This window comes from Gadus chalcogrammus, chromosome 10, assembly GCF_026213295.1.
Source record: "Gadus chalcogrammus isolate NIFS_2021 chromosome 10, NIFS_Gcha_1.0, whole genome shotgun sequence".
Lineage (NCBI taxonomy): Eukaryota > Metazoa > Chordata > Actinopteri > Gadiformes > Gadidae > Gadus > Gadus chalcogrammus.
In genome coordinates, this window is record NC_079421.1 from 13,046,581 (window position 1) to 13,061,097 (window position 14,517).

Genomic DNA, 14,517 nt, shown 5'->3' on the forward strand with positions numbered 1-14,517 from the left:
ACACACACACAAACACATACACACACACACACGCACACACAGATGATTCTGAGATAACATTGGAGCCAGACCAACTCAATGTTCACTCACATGGAACATGATTGCACAATGCCCTGGGGTGGAGCGGGGGATACAATTAGCTACTCCACTGTAAAGTACAGACATGTAAAACAGCATGACGATATTCATAGGCCTTTGTCTCATGCGGTAAAGGGCTGGGCTACTGAGCGGCGATTCAACAGAGAGCACTGCTGATCAGACCACTGCCTGTTAATCATGCCGTCGCTCCACAAACGCAGCATGACTCAAACACAACCCTACTTAATAGCTGGACAGCTTGACACAAATAAAGACACACACACACGCACACATCGACCACATCTCTGTTTATCATGTGTGGAGCCTATTCCTGGCACAGAGAGGTTTCCCTGTGTCATCTGCGTGTCTCCCTGCAGCTAAACTCCCCAGAAAGACTCAGACATGATGTCAGTCCTCTCACCACCAACTGGACTCACTGCAGACACAGTGACCTAAAGACTTAAGGCTTACTGCAAAGTCTTATCAACCAAGTTGATTGGTTATCATGTGAAATGCAGGCAGCAAGATGGTGGAGCTGTGTTGATATCAGTGATGATGACAGGGATTTTTGGTTCTGGTTTATCAACTTGCAATACAGGCATTCGGCATTAGCACTTTGGGATTATTGAAAGGCGCTTTCCAGATCACAAATATTATTGGCATGATTGCGGGACGTTTTTTTCTGAAAAGCCAAACCGTAACCTAGAAATTCATTGACGACGCGGGCGGTGTTAAGTAGGGATGTGTTTGAGTCATGCGTTTGTGGAGCGACGGCGTGAGTAACAGGCAGTGGCCTCTTGTCGCCGCTCAGTAGCTCAGCCCTTTACCGCACGAGACAAAGGCATCTGAATAACGGCATGCCATTTTACATGTCTGTATTTTACGGATGACACACAGAAAGCTATCTGTCTCACTCAGGAAAGGGGAACCTACATCACTAACAGGGATTCATATGCCTGTGTGAATGTGTCTTTATTTGTGTCCAGCTATCCCTTTTATCCGTCCATATTTGTTTGTGTGGTTATAATGGTATGGCATACATAATATATATATATATATATATATAGTATATCCTATCCCTATATAGTATATCCTAGTAACCCAAACCCGGGTGGGAAAAGGGTCATCCACCTCTTATGTGAAACAGTACAATTCTTTCCTCCTATCTCTTTCCCTCAGCCCGATCCGTGCTTCCAGGCGATCACACAGATCCTGCCTGTCCTGTCCTGGGCTAGCCCTAGCCCTAGCCCTTGCCCTTGCCCTAGCCCTAGCCCTAGCCCTAGCCCTAGCCCTAGCCCTAGCCCTAGCTCCAACCTCTCCCTTAGCCTTCCTTCCCTTTCACGACTGTTTGCTCGCCCTCTTAAGCCCAAGCACCCCTGCCTAACGATCCCCAGGCTTGCCTCGTTAGAGGGAGGAAGTCCATATATGGCTTGGGGGTGGAGCCAGCAGGATGCCAGACCTACCACCCCCCTCACTCCTCCCTGGCGTCTGCAACACAACCTCCACCTCAGCTCCGACCAAGAGGGAGGGGCGGTCCAGCTCCCTAGAGCAACCCTCCTGGACAGGGCCTCTGCAATCCCCTGTGCTGCGTCGTCTCCGGCTGCGGCGTCGTCCCTTTCGGCGGCGGCGGCCCTTTCGGCGGCGGCGGCCTCGTCTTTTGCGGCGGCGGCGGCTGCGTCCCTTTCGGCGGCTGCGTCTCTTGCGGCGGTGGCGTCTCTTGCCATGGCAAGACAAACCTGCTGGGGCCCAAGACAGGGCACTGCCGCACCTGCAGCCCTGCCGACCTGACCGGCTTTCAGCACTCCCAGCAGCTCCTGGCTACTGGCTAGCTGTGCCATGTTCGCCTCCAATAGCCTCCTCAACAATGCTTCCATGTTTGCTCTGTGTGTTGGTCTACCTACTCAATTTAGGATTACTAGCACGCATCCTCCACCATGTGTAGCGGGCCAGTGGGTGTGGGGTTTCCACGCTACCAAGTTGAACAGATATTATGACACAACACCGAGAGCAGGTCCAAAGCCGAATGATTTATTTACCTAGTAACCCAAACCCGGGTGGGAAAAGGGTCATCCACCTCTTATGTGAAACAGTCCAATTCTTTCCCTCAGCCCGATCCATGCTTCCAGGCGATCAAACAGATCCTGCCCTAGTCCTAGCCCTAGTCCTAGCCCTAGCCCTAGCCCTAGCCTTAGCCCTAGCCCTAGCCCTAGCCCCATGTATATATACATACATATAGATGTTTATAAAAACATATGTTTAAATATACATATATATATATATATATATATATATATATATATAAAGTATATACATATATGTGTTTATATATACATATATATATCCGTTTATGTTCTGTACGTATATTAGGCAATTGAAAAGGAGCTGTGTGTGACCAACACACCGCAGATAACCCAGATGAACTGTTCGGACACAACCACGGCAGCGTATCAAACCAGATCAACCATTTCTGAGGAATACTTTGGCTGATGTATTGTGATACGGAAACAACAAAGGCAGCATAGCGCTCCCTGATTGGACACCTAAATTCAGCAAGGCAGCGACCGCGCAACCGGTTGGCTCCACATTTTGCCTAGCAACAAAAAGCCAATGTCCGATGGATTTGCTCCTCCCTGGGGAGCTGCTTGATTTGAGTAAAAGGGATCTCCATAATAATTGATTCACTACCTCTCCTCCGGTATCCATGGCGATATCCCCCTCCCTCTCTTCTATAAACACCGTGAGCATACAAGGACAGGACCAGGCTGGCAGAAGGACATGATACACAAGGCCAGTGGAGAGCAAACACAGTCCTGTGTGTATTCAATATAACGTCTATAGCCATAAATACATAAATAAATGAATAAACAAATGAATGTGCTATTCCTCACACACATGCTCGCAAATACACAGGCACGGCCAAACCATTTTTTGTGCAGCATTAAGCATAACTCAGAGGAGAGAGGCGAACCTGGATTTGTATTGTGGCTGAGGAGTGTTTTTGACACAGACTGTGATGGCCCACACTGTGTAGGATCAATACAGTTAAAGATCCACACGAGCGTTATTAGTCAATACTGTAACATGTAGTGTATGGAGTCGGCGCATGCTAAATAATTGAATGCATTGACACAAAACAAAAAGGAGTGGCTGGTTAAGTACCAGATTTCGCCAGAAGGGGGAGATTGTTTTTCTCTCGTTTCTCTTCGCTCTTTGTTTTATGGTGCTAATGAGAGCTGCTTTGCAGTAGCGGGGGGAGCGCGTAAACGTGCACGCACACACGTGCACCTCCTCGCATGAGTGAGAGGAAAACAATGCATTCATTCCGTTTCAATTTCACCTGAGCACATTCGCAACAGGATTATTACAGGACACATTGGCTGTCTGTGGCAGATCTCACCTGCCCACAGAAATGAAAAAGAAAAAAAAATGGGATGATGACGCATCTGTGATTGTGTGCTAACATACCTAGCCCACCAGCATACAGCTGAAATACACATTTACACAGCGCCTCACAGCAGGAAGATAAAGAAATGGAGAGATCCAGGGAAGGATTATTTTGTCAAATTAGTCTGATGAATATTGCAAGTGACAGCCTTGAAGCAGACACATGAACACTTCAAGTGTACATTTATAGTGAGTTTCAATAGACAGTGATCTACACAAGCTTAACAACACAATGATCCTGGTCAGATGGTGTAATCATAAGCCTGCTCATCACCCACACGTTGTCAGAGCTGATTTAGGTTTCTTTAATCCGAGACATTAAAGTTCAGTACATATACAGGCGAGGGGCAGCGTGGGACGGCAGCATTGTGTAATATCTATCTTTAACCCTCTTCCCATTGCCATGCGTCGCTGACTTTTCAGCATGCGACGCGGTAAAGTGCAGTGCAGTGCTCTGCAGGTCCGCCCCTGATTCACCAGGCCTTGGCCCACTTCCTCAGAAGCGGGCCTAAATAATAGAACTGCTGGTCTGCAGAGACTCAAAGCACGGAGGCGGTCAAGCTCTTCTGAGGTGGTTCTATGTTTTTTTACGCAGGAAAAAGTAAAGAGAAAAGTAACATTTCAACATCATCTTGTACTATTTATAAAGAAGGCAAAGCGGGCTACTTGGGCTCTTTGAGTACCAGACCAAGCCTTCTACTCTCATCAACATCTAAAGCTCATCAGAGACATGGTACGTCTCTCTGGTGGAAGCGGAGACATCATCTATTTATAGTCTCGGGGGGGCGAGATGTGCTCACTCTGTATTAATAGATGAACCCGTTTACCGTGTGTGGGTGTCTGTGTACGTACGTGTGTGTTCACCCATTCATGACCGGGTTGTTAAAGGTTTGAAGAAAGAATCTCTTTAAACATTGACCATAACATTAATGACCTTTGAACTCTCGTGATGCGTGATCTCGTTGACCCTAACCCTAACCTAGAGAGACATGGTCTGTCTTTCCGGACAACCTTTGGTGATTGTTTGTTTATCAAACGTATTAACATGGTCATCATTGGTCAATAGTTAATACTAACACGACCCGGCCTTTATGATCACTTATGGATTATGGAGGAAGCTTGATCACAGCTTCATCCTCACATGATCAAATGATTACCGTGCGTTCTTCGGCCTGCAGGGTCAGCGAGAGAGGGACACAGTGAAAGGCAGTAAAGTCACTGAGGCAAGGAATTGATGAGACGCGGTTACAGTGGGCTGCAATGAAATCATCGCGCGCAGAGATAGTGCCCAACAGATCGGCGTTCATATCCTATATATAGGGTCTGAAGGAGGGCCAAACCAGCCTCCTCTGAGTTGATGATGCTGGAAGCGTCCCATTTTATAACCCTCTGCACCTGCTGTTTTGACAAAGCTATACTATCCCTAGCGTTATTAAGACACCCTCTAATCGCATTAGACGGGCACGGAGAAATAGAATGATCCCCTTACACACTGTTAACGGATGCTCTAATCCCGGCAAACCAGACAGGCTCAGAGAGAATAGGAGGATGAAGCTCGGGGGAAAGTTACAAGGTTAAGTTCTGTAAATACTTTTACAGACGAGAGACAAACTTCTGACGTTCTGATTTTAAAAAACCGAGGTCACAGAATGTCTTCAGTGGGACACAATCCCTCAAGCCACTCACTACAAGTTTTATCGAGAAACTAAGTAGACCGGAGAGGACAGGATTATGGTGGCGGCATGGGCGTAAACAAGGGTGTAATTCAGTCAAGGACTAATCTTATGGAGGGACAGCCAAGCCAGCCAGAGCCAACTCCTCCCCATGGGAGCGGGCATGCTAATGTCCACTGGTCTGCAGTCTGCAAAACCGCCTCTTGTTCCTTGATTTGAATCATCCAGGACACTGCATCGGTGATGTGCTCCTGTGTATCTGCGGAGGGGACTCTTGAGGTGGATTTGGTGCAGCTCACATACACACGACCATACATAGCCCAGTGTGTGGTCTCGTTATGGGCCATGACGCACTGCTCTGAGCTGAATGTAGGGGTGACATTTATGGGAATTCACTGTGACGCACACACAGAGTGCGACACATTCAGACCCCCGGTCGGGCTGTGGGCTGATGGACTGTAGATGAGACTTGCATCCATATGAACACCCTCTCTCTCTCTCTCTCTCTCTCTCTCTCTCTCTCTCTCTCTCTCTCTCTCTCTCTCTCTCTCTCTCTGTTTCTTAGTCTATGCACACCCACAAACTCACTGACACACACTAATTTAAGGATGCAAACTAACTATAGAAATAAGGTTCAAACCTCACCAAATAGCACACAGAGCTCAAACATCGTCCCTATTTTAATGGAGCATCTGCTGTCACAGAAAGCTTTTCCATTCAGCTGAATGATGAAGGATACCAAATTCACTTAGTCTCTGAATAATAGCCAGTGAAGCTCTTTATATGCAATTCATGCAAGAAAAAATGTATGTCAAATAAATCACAATAAGTGTGACACTGGATAAAGAAGCTGGTTACCAGCAGGGAGGAGGAGTAGAACGTTTTCAGCCATTTTCTACCAGCCTGCACTGACGTCAAGAAACAGAGGGGGGCACAAGAGAGTGAGTCGAAAGCAGGGGGGAAGCAGGAAGTGTGGGAGGTGGCAAGGGAAGGAGAGAGCGGGAGAACGACCTCCTTTGTGTGAGGAAGAGAGATAAAGAACACAGTGCTACGATCAGAGGGGAGTAGGAGGATGCAGGTAAAACTCCTAAGCTGTGCAGAAATGGGGATGCAGAGTAACCGATCAAGCGTGAGTGGAGAAGGAGACAAAGAACAGGTGGGGTGGAAATAGACTTTGGGTGGGTGGGGTGGTTGGTGTGGGTTGCTGGAGCAAAGAGGGGAGGGGGGAGAGGAAGAGGGAGGGAGGCTGTGTCTGTGACTCATCCAGGCGAACAGTGGTGCAGCACTTCTTACGCACTCCTATCTCCCTGTTTTATTCATAGACGACACCAACGGGAAAAGATGCAGTCTAGTAGCATTGAAAGATACTGACCACAGAGCTCTATCTCTCTGTCGCTCTCTCTCTCTCTCTGTCGCTCTCTCTCTCGCTGTCTCTCAATCACTCACGCACACACCCAGTCACGGGTGGCTGATGGGCCATCACATTAGCATCTCCGAATAGATTCAAACATCCACAACGCTAGCGTGACTACAGAAATCCTCAATGTCTGATTCCACTTATTGTTATTTCGTTATGAGGACAGATGGACCCCGTTTGCAAGGCAGACTCGCTTTGGGACAGAACAAGGCTTCAGAAAGCTCCATGTGTGCGGGCTGACTCACCCTCCAGGACTAACTGTCTACAGATTACATGGAGATTTCAACATGGCATTTTTATTTGTATTTGTTCGATTGTAACACAATGTTCCAAAAAATGTTTTTTTTTTCTAGAAATGTTTTCTCTTGTAATAAATGAATAAATGAAAATACACAGAATAGAGAACATTCAGTGGACATGCCATAATAAGATACAACGGTTGACAAACATGAACTCTCTGGCTAAACGGCACAGACATGATCATTGGTGGTCTGGAGAACCATGCATGATACGCTGGGAAACACAGGGAATGTGGATTTGACACAGAGAGGATTAAGACACAGTAGAAAAGATATATATATATATACAGAAAACAGTTCAAGGCTATATTTTGACACAATATTTACTATTTCCGCAGATTTAAAGCACTGACCGGAAGAGTTAGCAGTATATACATGTGCAGCAGGTAGAATGCATGTTGAATGGATAATGTTATGCAGGACAAATAAAATGATATCCACCCCTTAAGTACGCAGTAAAAGTGGAGTTTGACTTGACGACAGATACTAGGTACAACAGGCCAGGTGTGTTCACCTAAATGCATACTGTTAACCGCTACCTCTAACCTAATCTGAAACAATTACCACGACCACTGACCAACACCTGCGCCACTCCACCGCACATCACTCCATCACAGTCGTATTTTTTCCACAATACTATAAACTACACTGATCATGCAATGTCATGTATTCATTGTATGATACATCCTTTGAACTAAGCACTATGCATTTATTGGCACACTTACACAACAATGCATGCATCAGTAATCTAAGTTTACAATGAAGCCTGCAGATATGCAACTAGGAAAGACAACTGAAAGAGTTTCCAATGCACTTTCTTTTTTTTTTTTTTATATCAATAACTATAACTATTCACATTTGTTAGCACACAATGTCCATATGTGTTGATCACTTGAATGTGATGATACTGAGGCCGGCTCTAAAGCACATGGAGTGCCATTTGCTCATCCGCCATTAATCATCTTCTTCATCGTTTGTCCTCCATCTCTCTCTCCTCATTCCATGTTGGACTGGGAAATAAACACACAGTCATGGTGATGTTAATGTTAAAGCTGCATGTGCAATAGACCTCATTTGAGTGTAGAACTAATTGTATTCCATGGACGCCAAAGTATCCAGTGTCATCCGGATACTTCGCACCTAAATACAACAAAAGCTACTTTGTTTAGACTTTTAGCATTAACTTAGGTTCAATGAAAGTTGTACATCAAAATCTGCAGACTATGCTCGTATTTGTGGATCTGTGAATGCAGCTAAGAGTACCTACCGGGTCAACACAAACAAGAGACGAGCTTCAGTACTATGTCGGCCTTCCCCTGTAGCTCCAGGTGTTCATCTCTATAGGGTTGGGTGTTGTTTGGGGCTGGTGTGGGTGAGAAGAGGGGGAGGGGAGAGGACAGTCTTATGTTACTCATTGAGTTTAGATTTCTCCAGAGGGGGCAGAAGAACATTACAGTGAGGAGGGTAACAAATAAGGTCACATCAAAGGGCCAATAAATACATTCTTTCAGATAATTCAGGCCCGTTTAGCGCTCAATATAATATAAAATGCTGGGCATATTACACAAAGGTAAAAATATAAATCAGATACCGTAGATGAAAGAATGTCCAGCCACCAAACAGAGTCCAGATCATTTAAAACAAGAACATACATGTAAAGAACCAGATAGGTCAGCAATCTTTTTACACCTCTTTGTATTTGTTTGCATGCAAGTTATAATATATAGCCTGGGTGATCTCGGGAGGCCTAGACCTAGGTCTTTCATCTATGACAGGCTTACAAAGTGCCCTCCAATCCATGCTGAGCAGTTCCCCAACATGCCCTAGAAACGGGCACATCTCCACCAGGGATTGGAGTCCTGCAGGCCTGCAGACTCGAGTCGTCCAGACTAAAGCTTCTCGCATCCCAGAGTCAAGTGCATGGCAACGGTGGTCGTATTTCAGCCTGGACCCCCTGCTGTGAGCTCTGCCACGGATACTAGTTGGGAAAGGCAATCCTCTTATTCAGGAAAGAACTTGACGTTCCCAAACATCTGCCTCTGACGGGGGTTCTCACAACCTCAGCAATAACTATCTTGAAGTAGATGAGATTTCTCTCGGTGGTTTCAACCCAACAATCGGACGGAGCATCAAGTAGGCATCCGACCATACGGGCTGTCTTCCTTTCCACAGCTTCCTGTCTCAGACGGGGCCTGGCGGTGACCCCTGCAGTCAGTTCAACACTGCACACGGTCATGCTCTTAAGTACAGCAGCATCTGTCGGGGCTTGAGCAGCGCAGATGCTTAAGCAGAGCTGCGTACGGCTACATATGTCCACATCCCTGTTGATGACTGAGAGGAAAGATGCTCACCCTATAAATACACTGACTGAGCTGCACAACAAGCTCAAGTGACCGGTCTATGATCCCGGGTACCAGCAACATCATCTCGGGCCAGCCCTCTGTGTGTACCGCGAATGGAAATGTTTTGGTCAGTTTATCTCTTCATAAAAAAAGATGTGAAAAGATAAACACTTTCTTATAGATTTGCTCAGCATTTGAAAGTTATTTGCTGAAATAGACCAGGCCAGCACCCTGGGGAAACCGCTTTGTCACTGACCCTGATTTGATTTCAGTGCTGTGAGTCGATAGCTCAGAGAGGCACGGCCTTGATATAGTGGAGGATTGGACCCATTCATACATGTACTATGCAGTGAAGCAGTGGGCCAAGACACACTCAACCCAGGGACTTGGATAGCGTTCTGGGATGGAGATGAGCGATTGTCAGGTCAGAGCTACTCACTCCCGGGAGGCTGAAGAGAGAGAGAACCTGCATGAAGAGGTTTGATAAGGAAAGAGAAGGAGGAGAATGGAGATAAAGAAATAAGTATAGCGATTCTGATATAAGGACAGAGACGGAAATAGAGAGAGATTAAGATAGATATAGACATAGTTATAAATGGAAGAGAGGTGCAGATAGAGACAGGGTGATGAGGATTTTACATAATTGAAAAGAGAAGGGACCCACTGAGTTACACATCTTGAGAAACCCACAGAAATGAGCAATTCAGGGGTTCTGCACTGAAGTCACATGCAAGCATGTTTCAGCATCACCTTGGCAAAACCGGGTCTGATTCCTACTGTGAAAACCAGTCTAGAATATTCCACGACAGTCAAACACCTATTCTTCTCTGCGGCTCAGTCTTAAAACACAATAATCCATCCCAATGACTGGGCTGAAATGACTTCTCAAATATTCCTATTCTCTTCTTAATAGTCCCAAGATTAAAAAAGAGTATGTGGCACCAATTCTACCAGTTTTATTGAATTACCAATCACTATCTTGTATGTGATTATAATCAAATAGAAGATATCCAAAGAGTATAAGAGGACAAGAGAAATAAGAGGACTTATCTGTAAATTAAATTGAAAGTCAACGATTAAATATAAACGTCACAGCAATAAAATACATTGTGTTCCTGAAATATTGCACCATCAGTATTATTCCATTGTAACCCGCCCCACTGTGGCGCGCTCTGCCTCTGCAGTCGGTCTTTAGTCACATGAACCCTCCCGGTAGAGTCTGCTGGTCCCACGGATACACTGGCAGCTCTTGCCGCAGTGGCTGCAGTCAATGACCTCTACAATAAGCAGAACTACCCAATTCCCAGATAACACAGAAGCAGGATGGGATGCCCAGAGGAGGTGCTTTGGCACCTTGGCACACTCACACCTGCACAGTGACACACTCATTCTGATGTTTTATGCAGAGGAAAACCTCACAAGCAAAGTCAGCAAGAACCTGAATTATTTTTGCGAACCGCTCTGTGTGTGTGTGTGTGTGTGTGTGTGTGTGTGTGTGGCTGTGTGTGTGCGTGTGAATTTGGCTGTGTGTGTGTGTTTGTAATCTTCAAAATGCTATGGAGTAGGCTGAGATATCAGTATTTGTCAAAGCAGTGAGTTTGAAAGGTATGAATCCACCCTCAGGTAGATTGCGTCGAGTCTTCATATATTTCATATCAAATATGTTCGGAACTAGGTTAGGATCGCAAAGCAGGCAGTACAAGCTATGAAGGTGGAAGCAGAGAGAAGCGACTCACAATTAGCTGGGTGAATACACACAGAAACCTAGCATCTGTACCGCTCTGATAGCCTTGCCCATCCTTATGTTCATAGGCTATGCACTTAATTAGCAATTGTGTTCATGCTAGCCATGCCATTAAATGGCATCAACTTAACAACACAAAAGGCCCCGTCAGCCTAGCCCTAGATAATATATATTTTCCACAAGTTCCGAAATGTGTCAACAATTCAGCTATCCTATCTATGCTGTGTAATACTAGGGTACAGTTAGCCGCCAGCATGTAAGCATATAGCATGTTAGCAGGAACTATATACACTAGAGCACTCTGTGTTGTGAGTGTGTTGAAACCCAGTGGGTCGACGGGGTTCAGAGAGGAGGTACAGGGAGAAGGAGGTCACACGTAGGATGCTATAGGTATTCTAATGCCATTGGTCATTTTGATAACATCAATCCATGAATCACCAATTGGTTGTAGAAATATAAGATAAGATAATATTAACATTCAAAAAAGAAATTCTAATAATTATGATTTTTATGATTATATAAGACATGGGATATAAAATAAAGGACTAACAGGAATTCCAAATATTAACATGTATGCTCATAATGGCATGCTGCATCATGGAATTTTCAAATGCAGATTCAGCTTGCAGGTCATGTTTCACCGGGTACACAAGTTACACTTGGTGAGCTAGGCATGCGTCCCAAGTGATGCATTGTAAGTTGAACAGAACGTGTTAGGCTAGTTCTCTCACATTTTCTCATTAGCCTTTCTCTATATCTCTCACTCACACATACACACAAATGAGATGCCTAATATTTGAGTCTATTTTCCACTGCATCACAGCTGGTGCCAGTCTGACCCTAAAAGACCCTTAAAGACCTTGCAGAATGCCTAAATTGCAAGGCATGCCATTAAATGAATTCATGAAAAGGCTTATTGGGACAGACCAAATGCAGCACCAAAACATTCCAGCACAAAACAGAACCGCACGTAGGTAAGGGTTACATTTTCAGTTTCCAAACAACAACGGTCTTGGTTCTGCTTTTAAAATTTGAATCGGCCCATACTCTTAAAAAACCAAGGTTACTGTGACATCTCGACTTGTTTCTTCCTGCCCTGCCCTGACCCGTTCACCAAATACAGAGACACTAATATGGAATTAGTCTTATAGTGCTGTGACATGATTGGGAGTCCACCCCGACACTGCATAGCCACCCTCCGCCTTCTGGCCACCATCGTACACTGTATTGTATTGTATTGTATTGTATTGTATTGTATTGTATTGTATTATAGTACTTAACTGTGTAGCAACTGCAGTAGCTGCTATCATTGCTGTTACACCAGGAATTGGTTAGCCTAGCGATTGTTGTACTTGCACTTGGTTCTATGAACATCCTTTCTGTACCGAAAGCAATATATTGATGCACTAATATGACAAATGTACTTATTGCAAGTCGCTTTTGATAAAAGCGTCTGCTAAATGCCCTGAATGTAAATGTAAATGATAGAATAGATAATCATTTAGTTGTTTGGTTTTTGGATGTTGTTTGGTTGTCCTGGTGCCCTCAGGCAACCGGAGACTCATTCCAGTTTGTGCGTTATGCATCTTCTGAAAATGGAGACAAAGCAGACGCACACACACACATTCACTCTCTATCACGTCCTCCCTTTGTAAGAGGCTATTACATATATTATGCTGACCAAGGTGAAAGAATTTATAGTTGTGTGTGTTGGTTTGTTTGTGCATGCGTATGTGTGTATGCATGTTTGTGTGTCCATTCCTGCTTCGGTGAAAGTGACCCCCATGTGCGTGCTAGTGAGGTTTTATCCATTTGATCATGCACACACACACACACACACACACAGAAACACACACACACACACATATGTAACCGTCGGAACGTTGAGCTAGTGGAGGTTTTGGCTTTGAGCTGCTGTGTCTGAATTAGATTAGCATCACAGAGTTGACCTCGTTGTGCGAGAGCTGCCATACCCCCCTTGACAACAAAGCCCGGGCAAAACTGAGCATGTGCCCCACTGACACACAACAGCACACAGCCCCTACTGCAGCACACAGCCTAGAAGAGAGAGAGAGAGAGAGAGAGAGAGAGAGAGAGAGAGAGAGAGAGAGAGAGAGAGAGAGAGAGAGAGAGAGAGAGAGAGAGAGAGAGAGAGAGAAAATGCAAGTCTCATCTACAGCACGAGAGCGAACACACCTCCGACTGTTCTAACCTCCGAGTGTGCACATGGAGGTCAGTGTCTCCCTGTGCCAGAGAGGCTTAATTAGGCTTGCAGGTGGAAGAGGAAATGAGTCTATGTGGTGGAGCTACTAGACGACGAAGAGCAAGCAAGGAGGAGAGAGGTGGGGGAGGGGAGATCAGAGATGAGGGAGCTGTAGAGGGAGACCGAAGAGGGAGCAAACGGAGAACGATATCAGGATGAGGTGTGGGGGAGGGAGAGAGACACACACAAAATGTGCTTCTCGAAAAGGACTTTGGCTAATCAGAGAAACACATTACGGAACTGAGGAGAGAAAGAACAGGAAATAGGTCATGGGAACATACAATATAAATGGTCAATACTATTTTTGTGCCCAATGAAAGAGCCATTCTATAGATAAGGCTACGCATTCTTCAGAAAAGAGGGAGTAGAAAGATAGGGATGCAGTTGGAATGGAAGAAAGAACGGTTTTAACACAAAATTAGGGCAAATGCTGAATGAGAGAGGGGGGGGAGAGACACACGCACACAGAGAGGAAGAGAGAGAGACTGACCAGGGGCTAGTCTCTGAGTAAAACAGAATGAAAGAAAGGAAAATGGAATCCAAGAGCATGTGTGCTTCAAGAGACGTGTGTGTGTGTGTGTGTCTGTGTGTGTGTAATTGTCTACAAGTGTGCATGCACACATTAAATCTGCCATGCATAACAGTCATTTCTAGACAAATTACAGGAAGTCACACTTAAAAGTGTGTCAGTTTGATAAGACCTTCCACAATCATTTCCTATTTATCATAGTCACGGATAACACACTTCTACCAAAACAACCCAGGGCGAAGCCAGAGTTACAAGCAGCACTCAGCTGTGAGCCTCAACCTATGCAGACACATGGCATGCTTACACAATTGCACCGCTATGCCAAACCAAGCATCCTCCTCACACATCCAAACCAGAAGGCTCGAGGCAGCCACGTCACAAATACAACAGGAGCGTGGGACTGCGTACATTAGATCCATGATCACACTGTTTAAAAAGATATAACATTGACAACGCCTCACTGAATATGCCTCCTGCATGTGGCAAAGAGCAGAAGAAACAAAAACCAACCAAGCATTCTAGAGAGTGCTAACACAAAGCTAGCTAGAGTAGCTACATGTTGGGGAAAAGGGGAGGGAGAGTTGGAACTGAGAGTGGACAGAAGAAAACGATCCACTCAGGTCCCAATATGACTTGTTTGCTTTAATGCGATTGTTTAATCACTGCAGTGGATCTCATTTGGACTGTCCGAAGGCAGCTTTGACACAGCTTTGCACACACGCACGCTG

The 14,517-nt window shown here is 45.3% G+C and overlaps 1 protein-coding gene across 2 annotated transcripts in view; it reads right to left on the bottom strand.

The window, feature by feature from the left end:
• Positions 1–6,720: 6,720 nt before the first annotated feature.
• Positions 6,721–14,517, bottom strand: part of LOC130390131 (protocadherin alpha-8-like) — a 26,027-nt gene continuing 18,230 nt past the window's right edge. For both annotated transcript variants that reach the window (XM_056599896.1, XM_056599897.1), the window contains exons 2-3: positions 8,179–8,274; positions 6,721–7,921 (exon numbers count right to left, since the gene is read on the bottom strand). In XM_056599896.1, the coding sequence (XP_056455871.1) occupies positions 8,212–8,274 (63 nt within the window). In that variant the 3' untranslated portion in view covers positions 6,721–7,921; positions 8,179–8,211. The remainder of the gene's footprint in view (positions 7,922–8,178; positions 8,275–14,517) is intronic.